Source organism: Protomyctophum bolini, assembly GCF_963924005.1.
Source record: "Protomyctophum bolini genome assembly, chromosome: 22".
Taxonomy (NCBI): domain Eukaryota; kingdom Metazoa; phylum Chordata; class Actinopteri; order Myctophiformes; family Myctophidae; genus Protomyctophum; species Protomyctophum bolini.
Window position 1 is genome coordinate 16,273,801 of NC_137883.1, and position 19,005 is coordinate 16,292,805.

The window sequence follows — 19,005 nt, forward strand, 5'->3', positions numbered from 1 at the left end:
CACATAGGGGGAGGGAGGAACCGTTACCCCCCTCCCTCCTCCCCCCATGCTGATCTCATTGTTTTTAGCAGAGGTTTCATGGTCCCGGATTCATGGTCCCGCGACGACCCGTCTCTCTCTGTCGGTCTGTGTGCTTTGTGAAAATAGCCGATCTAAAAGCTCACCGGTTTACTCAAGACGACGCGTCGTGAGCTTGTAGATCAGGCGCTTGACACCGTCGTACGACGAGGTTCTAGAGCAGGCTTTTGTTTTGTGTCGAGTCGAGCAGCAGAGAGGGGGAGCTCAGCCGAGGCGACTCAGGCGAGCAGCAGCAGACTAGCAGCAGAGTAGTGTGTGTCTGGGAGCTCTGGATGGACCATCTGTCTAGCAGGCTACACACAGCACAGTAGGCTCCCCCACCATAGACACAACAAAGGATCCAGGATGGTCTTGGTACATGTCGGATATTTGGTTCTTCCCGTCTTCGGTTCAGTTAGAAACAGAGGTATGAGTTCTGAAATATTTATTTTATTGTATTAATTATGTCCCTATTAACATTTCACAGACCCGGCTTTCATCATTTCAACGCCGATGTACACAGTAATGTAAATGTGAACATAGTATTGACACCTGCTAGCCCCAATCCAAGCGTCAGTAGTATCAGCAATCAGCATGATGCTAAACTTGCTAATATATGATGATCGCCCGCTGTTTAATTAATCGAAGCCGAAGCGATCGTGCTGTTTTTTGTTTTTAAGATTATGTGAAGCTCCGTTTTGAGATATCGTTTAGACGTTAGATGAATACTTGGGCCTGTTATTAACACGCAGCTGTCATTGATCACATAGCTAGCACTGTTGATGCTACTAGGCTACTAGCCGTCTGTCAGCTGTGTGTGCAGTGTGCACAACAATGGCTCATCGTGCAGCGTTTTGTTTTGGTGGATTTGAATTCATTTATACGGTGTTTATATTCATATTAAACCGTTATATTGATTACTGCTATTGATCTGCTCACAATCAAATGTGGGCTCATCTTGGTCAATGGCCATGTTCTGCAATTTGGACAAGCTCAACCTTGTTTTAATTTAATTAAGATCCCCAGTTTGATATGCACTAAGCCATGCCATGGACATCCATTTCATGTTTGTTTTTGTTTTTTAAATCTCTGAGACGGTCCCTATGTCTACTAAAATATGTTACTGTTACCCTGAGGATCTACAAATCGAAGCTAATTAACCTGTAAGGGTCCTTTTGGTTTAATTTGCATACTCAGAGTTACAGACCTGTAAGTGTCTATTTGGATCCCAACTGTCAATCATTTAGCTGGGGGACCCCCTCAAGGACCACTGTGGGTCCCGACCCACAGGCTGAGAACTACACTGGCCAAGACGAAATTGACAACCATACCGGTTTCTCCTGCAAATTGGCAGTTTAATCTGTGTTCCAATTTAGTCCTTTTGCCCTCTCACTTGTGATCAGTTTATTTAGTACAGTCAAAAAGGTTTTCAAAACGCTTCTATGGTTGTAACTCCCTCTGCAGATGTCATGCATGCGTGAGCTGTTTTCTTCTAAATGGGTTCATTAGGCTACTTTGGTGTTTCAAAAAAGACCCCGAAATAATATGGCTATGTGACAGAGGGAACATCTGATTTACATTTTCATACTGTAGGTTAGGTTAGGTACTGTGAACGTGCTCAAACTGTGAATGCATGATCACAACTGACCCCCACTCCCTAGACACACACTCACACACACACGCGTGCACACACACATTCATTTTGTCGATGCAAGCAGAAATACACTTCACACTGGCCAAAGTATCACCCACTATCACAGAAGGCTATCTGTGCTGATTGTAATAATAATAACAACAACAACAACAACAATAATAATGACATGCACTTAAAAAAATACATGCAAGTAGCGCCAATGATTTCATTGTGCTTTTATTTGTGTTCTTTTTTCCTGTTCCATAGTATGGAGGCTGGCTCTACATTCCGCCTTTCTCAGACCTTTGTCCCCCTCCATTGTGTAGCTAACGATCATCTGCTGCTGTGCTCCGCCGTAGCCTCTGCCTGTTCTCTGCATCTAGCTGTTATTGTGACCCCCCCTTCTTCCATACTTCCTCTTTTCCATCTGAAGACGACATTGGCATTTTAAAACTGATTCATAATCGTATCCTTCTGTGTAACTAAACTAAAGAATAACACCTTTCTGTAGAAAACAGTTTGTCTTTTTTTAAACTGTCATGTTGCTCTTTAGTAAAAAAAATAATAACCCATTGTAGCTTTTAGATTTTGACAACAAAATGTCATTGTTGTGATTCTTCCATTCCGTGTGGATAGACTACATTCTGCTGTAAATTTCTGTAAAGTGGATACATTTTGACCCCCTGATTCGATTACAGCCGGGCTTGATCAAACTCTTTGGATAGTTGTCTCTCCATTCCCTTAAAAGGTGCATTGTACGTGCAGCTTTCATCATCAATTGGCAGCCCCATAAAAAAAAGGTCACATTATCTGCAAATAACTGCTATAATTAACAGCAAAATGATGTGTGTGCTTTTAACCAAGCATCCCAATTTTGGGCATGTCATTCTTGGCGAAAACTTTACAAAACAGTGAAAATAGATGTGTTCCAAGTGCACCATGCTCTGAGCTTGTAGATCTGCTATTGTCGCTATATTTGAAACATGGTTTAAGGTTAATGTTTTCCGTTGGAAATGGTCACCTCTGTCTGATGGTCCAGTGCACCTGTCGCTACAGTCCTAATCCTCCCCATGTGTGACAGTCTTTGTTCCTACTAGTAGAATGTGGCCATTCAGCTTGTGGTCACAGTAAATTGGCGAAACATAGGCCTAAAGTATCTCGCCGCTTTAAAAGTCCCTTCTGAGCCACTGTCATGCCCCATGCTCACCTTATAACCCTAACCCTCCCAAACAGTGGGTCGGGACCCATTTTGAGGTCCTGGACCCATTTTAATGGGTCAGGAGTAAATATCAATTTCCCCCCTTTTCCTACATTTTCCTTTTACATTATTATTTCAAAATAGAAAAAAATCTGAGGAATAAAATATATATATATAAAGAAATCATTACCTTTCAGGGGAAAAAAGTAGTAATTATAGCAGATCTGCTATTTTCACTATAGTTGGGGTCCCAGGGGGAGACATCAAATTTCTCTTTTGGGTCTTGAGCTATAAAGTTCAGGAACCCCTGCCCTATAAAATCCACCTACAGAATGCTATCCATTTTACAGGGATGTGAATATATCCTGCACTGCTGTAGAACTCCTTCTAGAAAAAAATGTCTATATTCTTTCTTCTTTTTTGTTGTTATGGTTTCCTACCTTTTGTTGTTGTATTATTTAGGCCCTAATGCATGATCATTTTTTTTCTATTTTGTTTTTTCCCATATTGAACAGCAGATCCTAATGTAATCTTTGTGTAGAGATTGTCCCTGCTGTACCGAAATGTGTGCTGTTTAGCAATTCACATCTACTCATTGGATGCTGCTTCTGTTTCTGTTAACCCTACAGAAAGCATGACTGGGCCTTGCCTTTTGTCTTTATTTGCATGAAATTATTATGGTTATAGGGTATATTATTACTTTTTATCACACATTGCAACACAACTAATATTTTCCAATAAAGACTGTAGTATCTTTCCTAACCTCAGTGTGCTCTCTGCTGATTTCCATGTGTGACCCCCCCACCTCCCCTCCCCTCCCAACTATATGTTCTCACCAAGGCTCATTTATACTTTGTTGTTGAATGGCCACGTCATATGCCAAAAATGACATTATTTGCAACTGAAAAGTTAAACAAAATATATAGTGTAGACGTGAACAGCGTCATCTACACTTTTTTTTTCTCCAGTTGAAATTATATTGTCTGTCATGAGGAAATAGCAGATCTACAAGCTCCAGTGAGCTTGTAGATTTTCGGCGTGAGACGCCCATTGTATACAACAACGTATAAATCAGGCTTAAATGAGCCCATAACCACTTAAACCCCAGCATCCATATTCTGGGAAAACCATTGCAGAAAATAGGCGATCGATAAGATCTCAACATGTCGCGTTGTGACCTTGTCAAATGGCTATTTTCAGCAAAGATATTTAATGTAGATTAAGATTAGTATGGGGTTTAAGTGGGTTAAAGTAGTCTCCTGTCCATACTGTCTGTGCTGTCATTTCTTAGGTGTGTGACAGAGGGGGCACTCCTTTCTTGGGGTCAGTTGCAGCTGAATTAGTTGCCCTTGCCAGAAAACGGAGGATTTTTTATATTTACATCATGTCATTATTAACATTTCAATCTTTTCCTCTCTGTCTCATGCCTTTTTTAATCCATATTCTGTCGGGGAACATTGACCAAAATAGCAGATCTACAAGTTTACAAGATAGTGTAGATGGAAAGTACAGTACAGTTGCAATTCAGGTCAATTTTTAACTAAGAATACAGGGGTTCGCTTTAAATTGTTTCATGTATTGACCACTACAAATTATACTTTTACAGTTTAGTCAAGTTTTTCATCGTATGGCAAAAACAACATTGGATTTATTATTATTATCTTTTTGGTACGAATTGGAGATTTCTTTTTAAAATGTTTTGGAAAATGTTTCCCAAAATATAGGGACGTGAGGGCATCAGACAATCACATTACTAAGGCTCTGCCTTGGTGCTATTGTCTGATGCTCATTTGCAAGTAATTAATGCTCTGCTCTGAGGCCAGTCAGTCTGAATTATACCATATTGTCATTGTCGGGCAGATAACTTGTATCTATTGTGTTTTTTTCCCTTCCCTACTCTTTCTCGTACGACAATGTCACACAAAAGTTGCAAAAATAGTCGATCTACACTATTACACGATCACAATAGATCTGCTATTTTTTAAAGTGAAAGTGGTGTGTCTAGTCTGTACTATAGGGTTAATAAATAAATATATATATATATGTCAATATCAGGTAACTGACTAAATAACACCGGTTCACCAGATCTTTTATCCCCAGTGGTGGTTTTGGACTTGCAATGTTTCCACCCAACAGCAACAATATGACACAAACTGTGTCCTCAGATTATTGACATTTGTCTTGCAAAAAGATTAATAAAAATAACACAGCTAAACAATTCAATCCACCTGTCCCTACCATTAAAACAGGGCTATACTATTCTACTACCATTCTATTACTATTCGACTATTGTCACTACTATACTATTAAAATAAGGCGTTAAATGAGTTGCTGATGCAGATTGTCATGTCGTTGATGATATTAATAGATACATTTAATGTTGTTATAATCACGAGAATTGGTGTAGCTTGTGGCTTATGCGAACATACATGAATACATATTAGCTCAAATAATCATTGATATTCTGAATTGAGGTACATCTGAAACTCAAATCTCTTGTTACAAATCTACACAAATCACCATATTGCAGAGCACATTGCAAATGGTTACATCAGATTGTTTGAAGAGAAACCCCCATTCAAGGCATGTAAGGTTCCATGGATGCTGAAAAACATCACCGACAAGGTCCTTGTCTTCCACACAGGACCATGTAACCGATTGGCTACAATGTGTGTGTAGTACAATGATTATAGGGTGCTACAGTTTATCGAACAAATTGATTTAAATAATAGAATAGTGTGTATCGTGATACTGCTTGAAAGAAATATTGTGATATTATATTTTTCCATATCGCCCACCCCTACACGATGCCATCGTAAAATGAAATTCAATTTAAATGAAATTTGTTATTCAGACCAATTGATTTAGTCAATTATAATACAAGGAAAATATATTTATTATATATTGAATGCCACGCAAACACGTTCTCGATTATTGGATTAATAAAAATAAATTAAGCGATAGAATAATCACAAGAAAATAATTGACAGTTGCAGCTCTATATTATAAGCAGGATAATCTGTGAAAGAACACTGATTCTCCATTGGACTGGCGCAGTCATGGGTGGGATGGTATTGTGGGGGGCTGCCTGTCATTCATCTGCAGCCACATAGTGGGGGAGGGGCTGTGAAGAGGCACATGCATGTGGACAGATCTGCACCAGTCAGGAGATTTAAGCCTGATTAGTTGTCGCCCACACAGAAAATGGCAGGTCTAAAGCACTTACGTGCATTTTCAGTTAACTCAACACTCAAGGCAGAGGTATCGTTAGTAAACATGTCATGGCTGCTGTCAGGAGCACTGCAGTGTGTTATGGAATATTAATATTTTAAATCGAGAACAAGTTATGAGTTACGCTCAGCCATACTGGGTTCACTCACTGCTTTAATACTACTGTGACATTTAATCTGCCCTCAGAAGTGGGTGAATGTGCTTTGAAATTATTTCCCTCTGGACCATTCAACCCATAAATCCGCCATTTCTGCTCTAATTGTTCAGCCAAACATTGTGGGTTCACTCCACAGCTCACACCAAGTGTCACTGGGTTTATGTTCCCCAGGGCTATGTCCAGTGAAAAACAATGTTGGCAGCAATAGTAATATGAATTATGATTAGAGATAGTGAAAATAGAATACTTTACATTTTTTTACCCATTCAATACCTTAAAAGTAATTCAGTATCCACTTACTCTTCAACGTCATTCATTTGTAGAAGTAGACCAAGTAGGCTATATTCACATTCACAATGTCAGCACAAATTGTAATAACATTTTAAGACGTACAGTGCGTATCGCCCGCTTGTATAATGAATGGCATATTTTTAAAGTGAGAATTTAAGGATTGCATGAACAAATCCCAGTATATTCAAGTACTCAAAACTCCCTCAAATTGTAAGCGATTTCGGTTGTTGTAATGTTACAAATTGCGATGTTTTAATCATCACATTTATTATTTACATATTATGTTTCCTTGTATTAACCTCAGCATACAACATGAAGGAGTCTTTGCTTCAGTCTTGTTTGTAGCTACAGTACATGGCACATGGCATCTTCATGCATGATGACACGGGCTGTGGATTTTGGAACCAGGATGTCACCTCCACAGTGAGGACAGATCACTCGCCTGATTGGTCCCGTCTGTGTTGAGGGGCTGCTGTAGACCCCCAGGTGGTAGCTGCAGTCTGCCCCCAAAAGTGTGTGCCTTGTATGATCGACCTGTGATCTTAAAAGTACTTAAAGCCTATTTTCTTATCCCTAAACTTCTTTGCCTTTTTCCCCCCCACAATTTAGATTTTTTTTTCAAATAGCCAATTTACAAACTCACATCGTGTGTAGATCATCCAGTTGAACCATTTTAAAATGTTCATACATTATAGAGCTCCATGAACATCTGTTTATCATACAATAAGTTGTCTCTATCTTGTCTATATTCTTTGGGTCAAATGCCAAATGAAGAAGTCTGCTGCCATGGGTTCAGAGTGCTAGTAGATGACTTTGAACCAAGGAAGCAGTTACTTAGCCTACTCAGACTACATATTCGACAATCAACAATCTGGAGAGAGTATGGCAGTTGGGCACTAAAAGGGCACTCAAAGGTAAATAAAAAAGAAATATTGGCAGGGGCCGTTGTTCAATGACATTTGGAATACGCCTGCACATCCTGGAACACTCCCTAAAAATCTTTAAACATAATTGGCTAGGTAGATCCTTAAACTATCACAGAACACATCTTCTACAAGCTCAAGTGGCTCAGTATGGAGGAGAGAGTAGTAGTAGCCTACTAGAACATGTTAAAATGTATATGGTTCACAAGATTGTAAACAATGTGTAGTACACAAATATGATATCAATGCAATTACTTTTCTAAGGTTATTACAGAAGCTACACCAAGTTGTATCAGGTTCCATATATGTCCCATGTTGTCTTTGTTATTTTAGTTGTCTTGTACATTGGAAATTCTATGAATGTATTCATTATTGATTTAAATCTGTCAATAATTCTCTACTATATTTTTGTCAAACTAGAAAAAAGTGCTCCTCTTAGCTGATGGAGCACAGGTCTCCACCAGGTCAGGTAGGTTATTGTGGGCCAGCAATGTTCGGAATACATCAATCAGGATGAATGAAAAATCAGACAGATCAGTCTTGATCACTTGACTATAGATTAGCGTAATGTTTGTAATAAAGTAATATTAAAAAAGTTGTTTTGCTAAACTCTGCACTGTGATCTGAATATTGCACGGCAGAGATTTGTCATTGGTCCCTAGGGGGAGTGTGCACAGTTTCACGCTTATTGGTGTAGTAGTATAGGTAAAAACGTGAATCGGCCATGTTATAGCACAACCATGAGCCTTTGGCCTGGCGGAGACGACAAAAACTTGGATTATGTTCCCACTACCCAGGCTATTATATTGGTAGGGCTCCTTTGCCTTTGACATGGTCCATGGTCTACTTGTTTTCCCGTCCCATCCCCAACAGGCTGGAGACTTCCCCCTGTCCTAGATGGTCAGAGGACTGGATGGCCATATAGGCTTATTGGCAAGCCTAGGCTATATTCAATATTTCTGACAATTTGTGACTTCTCTTTTTTTCCTTTTTTGCCTATGATATTCCCAAAATAGGGACACCAGACTGAAAGTGGTACCACTCCTCAATATTTTCTCATTTTCAAATATAGTAGCTGATTTATCAATATCATACAACAAAGTATACACTATAAGGCTTAAGGAAAGCAGCTGCTTTTCTCAGATCCAGCTCTTCTCATTTCTTCCAGTCTTCCGTGCTCACTCCCAGGCTTAGTAATGGATATTGATTATTTGGCTTTGAGCCAGCAGTATGCTGATTCAGCGAGATTACTATAGTCTCCTGTTCTTTCGAGAGAGTACAACAAGACAGTCCTGTCCTCACCCAGTCTGCAGCACTGGATAAACAATATCTGCCTGGTTAATACTGTTTGATAACGTGACATTATCACCAAGCCTACATGTATACCTTAATATCATGTTTAATAGGCTACTGTAATAACTGACACGAGGCCGATTTGCAAATGCCCTCTAAATCAGTAGTTCTTTCACTTTTTCGTAATTCGACGTTATTCCAAATGTTTCACTTTCTCAGTTTCAATGGATTAATATACCGTTAGTGCACTTTGACTACATTTTATACCTAATTTTATACAACACGCATCATCCGGGCAGTCCAAGTGCTGAGGGCCAAGCAAGATAGTTCAAGGTTGAGTTTTATTGTGACACCTTGTGTAGAGGTACACAAGAGTAAAACCTTTTTTTTTTTCGTTCAGGCAATGCAGTAGGTAATAATAATGAAGAACAAAGTAGAAAGGGTGAACAAAAAGAGTCGTTATACTGATAATAAAATGGAAACCAATAAAATAAAACATAAATAAATAATAATACAGTATGTAGTATGTACAACGTGCACATGAGCTTGGTATATTACGTCACCAAAATAATATTCATGTTTTCAGTAGAAATGTTAAAAATACCAGAGTAAAAAGATGTGTGTTCCGTTGCCTACTAACTACAACAAAATCTATTTGATTGACCAGCCACAGACAAAACAAGCCGATCCTTTGTGCTCTGGAGATCTTGTTGGACTCGTGCTGCGTGTAACGGAGCTCTGTCTGTGTCTCGTCCACTGACCCATGAGGAAGACCATCTTGGCATTTAGTGTTGCTCCATAGGGGTCTTTGTGATTTTGTCCATCTGCCGCTTCATCTGTCTTGTGAACCCAATTCCTGTTTGAGGTCACTCCTCTCTTTCTGTTCTGTACTCTATTGTGCAATGTACAGTGTATAGGCCTACAGTAGTATGTGAATACTGGTGAAAAATATCAGATCTACAAGCTAAAACACATCACATTGAGACCAGCTGTTTCAAGCTCGGCTATATGGAAGATCTCCCTTATAATGACATGCCCAAAATGGGGACGCCGGGATGAAAGTGGTTAATGGTTTGTATTTCATTTGTGTGTGTTCAAGGTACATCTATTGTGTAGTTTTGTCCGCATCGTTTAGGCTTCATGAATGTAATGACTCACTTAAAAATATTGCATATTATATCATTGTCTGTGTGGTCTTAATTCTCACTGCTTGTGTTTATGTCCTGTGCATGTATAGGAGCTCACTTCACCAGGCATCAACACAGCCATGCTACCTCCTGCCGACACTTTCACCTGCAGGCCGCTCCACAGCAAGCGTCCATCTCGGCCGACTTCTCCTTGGGACATGCCGCCAACCAGCAGCCTCCCGCCCCCCAGACAGCCCTGCCCCCCCACCTGCCCCCGGCGCACCACCCGTCCCTCGCGGCCCTGCCGGCCGCCTCCCAGTTCCAGGACGTACCGGCGGGGCCTCCATTCCTACCTCAGGCCTTACACCAGCAATACCTCATCCAGCAGCAACTGCTTGAGGCGCAGCAGCGCAGGATCCTCCCGCAGTCCAGGTGTGTGTGTGTGTGTGTGTGTGTGTGTGTGTGTGTGTGTGCGTGCGTGCGTGCGCGTGCATGGTTTTGGGCGAAGAGATTTGGGTCTCTATTTTCATCCATGCTAAACCTCTTATCCCTAAACTACTTTGCCTTTTTTACTAAAACATTTTTGAATAGTTAAAATAGCCAATTTATAAGCTCACAACGTGTCGATGTAGATCAGCTAGTTGAACTATTCGAAAATTATTTTCAAAATCGTAAAAAATAACAAAGTAGTTTAGGGATAAGGGGTTTAGCATGGACGAAAATAGAGCCCTTGGTTTAGAGAGTACTGTAGAGTGACAAAATCAGTAGCCCAAGTATAGAGGACCCTGGTGGTCAAAGTTTGGTATTAAGTGGTTAATGAATTTCTTTGCTCTCCACAGGAGAACCCAGGAGCGTGTTCCTCTGAATGCTCATCGGCTACGCTCAGGCTATGAGTTCTCTCCAGGGCTCCATGTTCCACAGCCGTTGACGCAGCAGCCCCGCTACCTGGCTGAAGGCACAGACTGGTCAGTCACTGTTACAGATCAAATGGTTGCCCCTCCCTCCGCATCTCTGTCTGTCTGCTAGAACGGGTGTTCACTGTTGGCATTGATTTGGTGTGATGTGTATCTCCAGGGATCTCAGTGTGGACACTAACCTCCCTCACCACCAGTACCAACTACAGCAGCTTCCACAGCATTACCAACATTACCTGGCCTCTCCTAGACTGCACCACTTCCCCAGGAACACATCGTCTGCACAAGTGGTATGTTTCAAGGCAATTCAAGGCTTCACGCACACAGGGTAATTGATAGAAAACAAGTCATTTTGAGGATGAACTAGCCCTTTAAGGGGCTTGGTTGACAAGTAGAATAATTGTGTCATTCTCTTGTCCTTGCCAGGTTGTACATGAGATCAGAAACTACCCGTACCCACAGCTCCACCTTCTGGCACTACAAGGCATAAACCCTTCACGGCACGCCACTGCCGTCCGGGAAACCTATGAGGTAGACCAACCTAGCTGTTGTAGTTTGATCCAATTTAGATCAGTGGTTCTAAATAGTAAATGGTGCATTTATATGGCACTTTTTTCCAAAGCGCTTTACATAGATTGTGTATTACATTCACCCACACGTTAATATACACCAATGATGGCTGGAACCATGCAACTGCAAGGCACCAACCTGCACATCGGGAGCAATTAGGCGTTCAACTCCTCAAGGACACTTGAGGAGATCGAACTGGGAACCTCACGGTATATCTAACAAACCTTTTTGATCATTTTGAAGATGTTCAAACATAGCAGTATATATATGTTGGCTGTGAGCCATAAGGGGGTTGAAATTATTGTGATTGTGCTGTATTAACACATTTACCTTGGGACCACCTGGAGCCACCTCAAAGACTCCTGGGGTCCCTAGATGCCACTTTGAGAATCACTTATTTAGAATACTTGAAGTTGTACATTTGGCTCCAATAATACAAAGCAGTGTCTGAAGACTTGTTAGAATGTTGTACTAGTGTGGTGTCTATAGTATCACATCATATTTATGCAATGTTCTATTTCTTGAATTGACCCAGGAGCTGCTGCAACTTGAAGATCGTCTGGGAAGTGTGAGCAGAGGAGCCGTCCAGACAACCATAGAAAGATTCACCTTTCCACACAAATACAAAAAGGTAGATTATAAAATGTAATTAAGAGTGTACAATTTGTACACTCTGAGTTACAGACCTGTAACAGTCCATTGCTTTGGTTTCTATTTGTGACTATTAATCATTTAGCTGGGGACCCCCTGGAAAGCCCTCCCCGAAACTGCACATTGACGATGGTCCCTTTTCCACCAAAACAACTCTGGTTCCGTTCTATATTCTTGGAACCTTGGTGCTTTCACGGAACCGGCGGCCATTTTTTTGTTCCAGTTTCAAACCAACTTGTAAGGTTCAGAACCAATACATTTTCAGGCGGGAAAAGAATAACTGGTTCAACTGAGAACCAGTGTTCTGTGTGGAGTTTGCATGTTCTCCCCGTGTCCCCTAGGGTAGGTACCCTCACAAAAAAGATGCAGTAATCCTGGTCTCTAAACTGCCTCCCCCTGGCCAGCCGGGGCGCCTGATGGAGGGGAAAGGAACTGGTTGGAATAACTTGTTCCTTCCACGTGCTACGTCCAACCAGGGAAACTCCCCCTTGTAAGGTGTGAAGGAGCGACTTGGACACTGAAAAATGGGTTACAAAATCGTGGGATAAAAATTATAGAAGGAAAGACCCAAGGTTTGACCCAAGCTTGGCTGGGCAATGTTGAAGTCGTCTCCCTACTGGGCAAAACCTGGTACTGCAGGCAGGCTGGGCCCATGTTCAATTTATGACTGAATCGTGACGTAGGACGTACACAAGAACAGCGTGAGGGGTACTATGATGGGAGCCAACCAATCATATCAACGCTCGAGGGGTACTATCCAGAAGACTTCGTTGTTCTTCCAGGTGCTTCAAAACGCCATTGAGCAACTTCCATGGAAGTGAATAGCAGGGGGCGGGGCTGTCGCTCCCCAATCCGTTCTCTAGATATATTATAGTTCTATGGTTTGACCCCCATATTCTCTTTTTGTGCATTCCGTTTGGCCCTCAGAGAAAGCCCCTGGACTTGAAGATCAGAGAATACGAGGAGGAGACGGACGTGGATGAGAAATGTACCATCTGCCTGTCCATGCTGGAGGACGGAGAGGACGTCAGGTGAGACGACATTTTCACTGGAATGGTCTCTTAAGCCTAAACCGCACCAATGTTTTGTGTGTTTCGGTGTGGTTGACCTTAAAACTGTTTTGTCACAAGGTGTTGCGACAGGTTGCATTGGTGTGGTTTGGGCTTTACTCTTCCCCTGTATCCTATTCATGATAGCATGCCTGTAGTGTAGGCCTAGTCTAGAGCCTGGCCGATACATCAGTTTGGGATTATCAATATATCATCCCAAGCTGATGTATCGGCCAGTTATAAATGTAAAATATGGAGATAGACCCCTCCTCGGACAGCATTCCCAGACCCCCTCAAGACAGCTGAGACTAGCGATATGCTCTCTCTCTCTCTCTCTCTCTCTCTCTCTCTCTCTCTCTCTCTCTCTCAGGAGACTTCCCTGCATGCATCTCTTCCACCAGGGCTGTGTGGACCAGTGGCTGGTCACCAGCAGGAAGTGTCCCATATGCCGTGTTGACATCGAGACACAGCTGAACCCTGACAGCTGATGACCCGCCCGAAATCCCACATGTCAATCACCCCGCCGTGGTTCCAATGTTCCGTTCCACATGGTCTGCTGGCCCCTCCCCCTCACTGGGTGCTTTGCCAAAATGTCTCCAGATGTCACATGACATGATCGCACGATCACATGACCACTCACTCTGACTCATGCTTACTGAGCCAAGCCAGGATTGTTAACTTTATGTAATAAGAGGCTGCTGGAAATTCTCCCGATATAGAAGCACATCCCCTCAAACACATTATGCAAACATACATACGGTACACACACACACACACACACACACACACACACACACACACACACACACACAGTACAATGAGGACTATACATGCATACATACAAACATATGTACACTGGACTTACTCGTAGCTTGCTTGTTATAAGTGGGGTGTTGTTAGTGTAGTGTTGTACTGTTGTAGGCAGCCTGGGCAGTGTAGCATGTTCTTAAAAAGCCATGATTTCAAACTCTGAGCATGGAGAACGCGCAACCCCACCTCCAGCCAGATGCCTTCTCTCGCCCTCTATTCCTTCCTCACACGCACTTGTGACATCATGTATTTTAAGCCTGACACCGGCATGTGGCGAAAATAACTACATAACTATATCTACAAGCTCCAAACGCGGTGCATTGTGGCACGTAGCGAACTTGTTGATCCGCTATTTGTTATGTTATACACATATAGGCACAGGCTGGTTTTTTGAGAATTGTTGCCTGTAACGACATGCCCAAAATAGGGACACCACCAGGGTTAATGTGGTTGATAGGAACTAAATGGCCTGCTGCCATATGTGTCTCCAGATCATTCATGGTGGTGGTAGTAGTAGTTATAGTAACAGTAACAGTAGCAGTGTCCAACAAGTGATATTCAGTGGTCCCATCACTTTATAGAGGAGAGCACTAGCTGAGTGTCCAGTTCAATTGCACCCAGCCTGTAGTCTTTTTGCAACACAATTGTTCACATTTGAAATTGTGGTGTCACGTGAAGAAGGTCTCCTTCACTGCTGTGAGGGCTAGGGATCGAGTTTTCGTGTTCAAAGTTAAAATGCGCAGGTAAAAAGTGTTTTACCAAAATACATTTCACCATAGCGTAGCTTGACCTGATTCACTGGTGCGTGCGTTTGTGTGTGTGTGTGTGTGTGTGTGTGTGTGTGTGTGTGTGTGTGTGTGTATGCGTGTGTGCATGCACACGCGCACGCATATACCGCCTGTGCACACTGCCCCACTGTGTAGATGTATAGAGTATACTAAAGTGTGGGTGTGCGCAACAAATCCTTAAGTATGAATTGAAGTGTGTGTCAAGGCATCATTCTAGAAGTTTTTGTGGCCAGATTAATTACATGAATTTATATAATCCAAAGCCAAAAAAGGACAAAAAAAAAGGAAAATGTATTCTACAGTATGAACTATTTTAAGGGCCCATCCCCATCATTCACTACAGTAACAGGGTACAGTAAGGCTAAAGGAGGCTATAGATGCTGTCCTGACTGACATAAAGTGCTCTGGCTGAAAAATGTAGTAAATGCATGTTTCATTGTAGACATGGGCTGTTGGCTTCTGTACCATTCCTTTAAACTAAGGAAGGTGCACGGTTGTCTGTGCATGACTTAATTAAGCCTAATTTATACGTAGCTTTTTTACTTACTTGTCGACGACAGTGTCGCTATCGAAAAACAACATATTTACAACAACAAAAAAACACAACGCTCCGCGACACTGACGTACGACACAGTTTAAATTAGGCTTTAACCTGAGCCTGCGACTATCTCCTCGATGCTAACGAACAAACTTAAATTCGAGCACGATGTCTGTGTGGCTGTATTGCTGACTTGTAGCGTGTGTTCATCCTGTCCTCTTGGTGGCAACGACGATGAGTCCTGTTGTGATGTTTACCTTATTGCCTAAAGAACAATTAAGCACATGTGATGATAGATATAGCAACAAATGTTTTTCTTTGGTATTGCATTTGCGTTTGGTTTCAGTATGTTTATGTATAGAAACACGCAGTGTTTGAATCAGAGTGAGGAGCTTGTGTATTCACCTAGTGTTTGTTGTGTGACGGATCTCCCCCCATGGTTGCTATGCTGGTTGCTATGCTGTATTGATAGATCAACAATGTAGAATGTTGTACGACGGAGGCAGTATCTCTCTCACAGTGTATATAGACTTGATGGAGCACAATCTTTATGCCAGGAAAGAATCTTTTAGACTGATTTAAAAAAACTGATTTCCTTGACGTTCAATAACAATATTTGCGCTTTCTTGCAATTGTTTGACCTTTTATGCCCTATTTTCCATCTTTTCAATATCACAGATTTGTGTTGAACTTGAGAGATTCCTTTAGGACCCTAACTGTCCTATGCACTGAAATGGGGGAAAACAAAAAACAAAACAAAAACGATTGGGACTAACTCCAAAGGCACGTGGGCCAAGGGATCAATTAGCAAGGATGAATTAAGACAGGCCATCTTGCTGTCTTGTGCACTGCCAGTGTTGACACTGCCTCCTGCTGTAGTGGAGTTGTTTGTGGGACGTTTTGATAGTTTACACAGGGTGTTGTCAGTTGAGATGCCTTAAGTATTTAACAATCATAATTTATTACTAACTGTAGATATTGTGGGTGCATATTTAATTTTATATAGTTTTCCTTTTTGCAATTGAATCATATTTATTTATTTAGAAATAACACAAAAATGATTTTTGGGAGAAAAAAAGAAACTGTTACCTCATTTTTGCATTGTTTTAAATGGGAATGCTTTGCATGCAGTTGTATTTTTCTGAAGACTAATGTTGAAAATTGAAAAAGCAAAAAAAAAAACCCTGCTGTTTGATCTGCCTGAGCCGGCTGTGTGATGTTTACTGTCCTGATTTGTTCTCAGTTTTATCCCAGTGTGGCGTGCCAACAACAGCAGATCTAATATCTCACATTGCAACGAGGTGCCACACACTGAAAGCTTGAAGATCTGTTATTTTAGGCACGCCACACCAAGATACAACTATGTGTAAATCACGCTTTACTGTCCTGGGCTATGATACTGAGCCTGCTATCTCTGTCTCCGTCTTTGTCTGTCTCACCAGTACGTTCGTTAGTTAATTCTTTCTTTATCTCTCTCTCTCTCTCTCTCTCTCTCTCTCTCTCTCTCGGTCTTGCTCTCTCTCTCTCTCTCTGGTGCTGTTGTGGATATTGGTTACATTCCTTTGAATGCAATTTCTCCAATCCCCTCTATGCTGTGATCTCTTAGTGAACAAACTACAGCGGAGTTCGTTGCTTCTTTTCTTTTGTATCAATTCTTCCTGTCTGGTTTTGCACTCATAGATTTAATAAGGGAACCCTCTCACTGGCATAACGCAGTATCAGTCAATATTATTATCACCATCACAGTGCTCTGCCTTTCATAATGTGCTGACTTTAAAATCACAAATCTGAAGGATGTTCCTTCTGTCTCTCTCTCTGTCAAGTTGTTTTCTGCTTTCACCATCAACATTTCATATGTGATATCTCGTATAAGTGCCTCACGTCTAACGTCAAAGAGATATTTCCACATTATTTAAGCCATTAATATAGCGTTGCTGTCGGACAGAAAACTCTTATCTCCAGATTTTTTACTTTTTCTTTTTCCATAGACTAATGCCCTCCTTGATCATATTACAATGAAACACAAAAGCATAAAAAGTAGCAGGTTTGGAGCTTGGTAGATCTGTTTCCATCCGACAGAGACGATAGTTAAGTTATCACATGGTCACCTTATTGTTCATATAAATGTCCAATGAAGGACTTGATTGGTGAAAGAAATCCCGAGAATTGATGAATCAAAGGTAGCATCCTCATTCTATTGTTGTGCCTTTGCTTAAGCCATATGTATACTTTGTCGGTATTGCTCACCAAAACAAAAAATTTCAACTAAAAAAGTGTGATGCATCATGTCACATTTTCTTTACATATTATATTTTATAATCATGGTTACAAATTCAAATCAGACTGACTTGGGAAAATGCATTTGTCATACCATTATCAAAGTTGTTTTGCTATACTTTGATAAAAATGTTAATATTGTGGAAATATTTCTGACTACAAAGAGGCATTTTTCACTGTGTAGTACATAATTACTTTCTTTCATTTCCTTTGTTCTCTTCATCTACTACGTCTATATTTCCGTGCCCCATATTCTCCTGTTTCTGTTTTCGTCTCTGAATATATTATAACAAACGTATAGTCTGTCGTACAAGGTTCCACGCACCGGAAATAGCCAATGTACAAGATCACGTGCCACATCTTGTCAGCTTGTAGGTTGGTTATTATCCACGCAAAACACCATCTTATGATGAGGTATACATCAGGCATTAACCCATTAAGACCTGAGGCCTATTGAAAAACGGGTAGAAAAATGGATGTCCAAAACCCTTCTTTTTCTATTATTGTTTTAAAAACGATTGAAATAGTGAATATAGCCGAGCGTGCTCGTAGATCTGCTATTGTCACTAGTTTTGTGCGACACCTTTATGATGAAGAAAGGCTTTAATTTATGAAAAAATATGAAATAAATGGGTTAATTAGGGTTTGATTCTAACCGTCCATTCATTCTAGACTCCATCCATTGCTTCTTCACACAATCCTCTACTGAAAGCAAAGGGCAGACAAGAGGATCTTAAAGCACAAACTTTCTAAAAATGCATGTTTTTCTCAGGTTTCAACAATATAGTCTCAATGATATATAAGTACAGTATATGGTGAAAATATATACAAAGAATATAACAAATCAGAAGATTATTCATTTTTGCTGCTGCTTGCTTGAATCTGAAGAAAAAAAACAGAACGGAAGAAAATATCCCAAAAAGTGCCAGTGACAGGGCTGCCACCATCTTTGTATGAAAATCTGCTGTTTAGTTGTGACTGCGCAATGGTTTTCAATATAGGATAATTTATCTCAAAATATAATTATTTATCGTTAATATTAAAGCAATAGCTCGTTAATGATTATGCGTGTGTTGAACTGGATGAGGATATTATGGGTAAATGTTAGATTCACATTTGGTGGAATTTTGTACTTTATTTATTACTACTAATAATAATGATTTTAAAATTTGCATTGCTAAACCCAAACTGTTATGTTTGATTTTTTTTTTCATGGCTTGTAATATTATCCTTTTGTATGTGCTCTTTTTGTAATAAATTGGATAAAAATTTATGTTACAGTCTGATCTGTTCACTAAAATGAGTGTATGACTTGAGTTAATATAAAGCAGTGGTTCTCAAAGTGGGTCTGGGGGCCCCCAGGGGTCCTTGAGGGTTTTCCAAGGGGTTCACAGGCATATGAATTAGTTCAAATAGCATCAAAATCATACAAATGGGACCCAATGCCCCCCTGCTTGACACTCAGCATCAATGGGTTGGATTGGGGGGGTCAAATCAA

At 40.8% G+C, this 19,005-nt stretch overlaps 1 protein-coding gene across 1 annotated transcript; it reads left to right on the forward strand.

Moving 5' to 3' along the window:
* Positions 1–157: 157 nt before the first annotated feature.
* On the forward strand, positions 158–18,780 carry ark2ca (arkadia (RNF111) C-terminal like ring finger ubiquitin ligase 2Ca). Its single transcript, XM_080756333.1, has 8 exons — positions 158–484; positions 10,021–10,342; positions 10,750–10,875; positions 10,985–11,114; positions 11,251–11,355; positions 11,930–12,025; positions 12,973–13,076; positions 13,465–18,780. The coding sequence occupies exons 1-8, from the start codon at positions 424–426 to the stop codon at positions 13,580–13,582; spliced, it is 1,062 nt and encodes a 353-aa protein (XP_080612459.1). The 5' UTR covers positions 158–423; the 3' UTR covers positions 13,583–18,780.
* Positions 18,781–19,005: the final 225 nt, after the last annotated feature.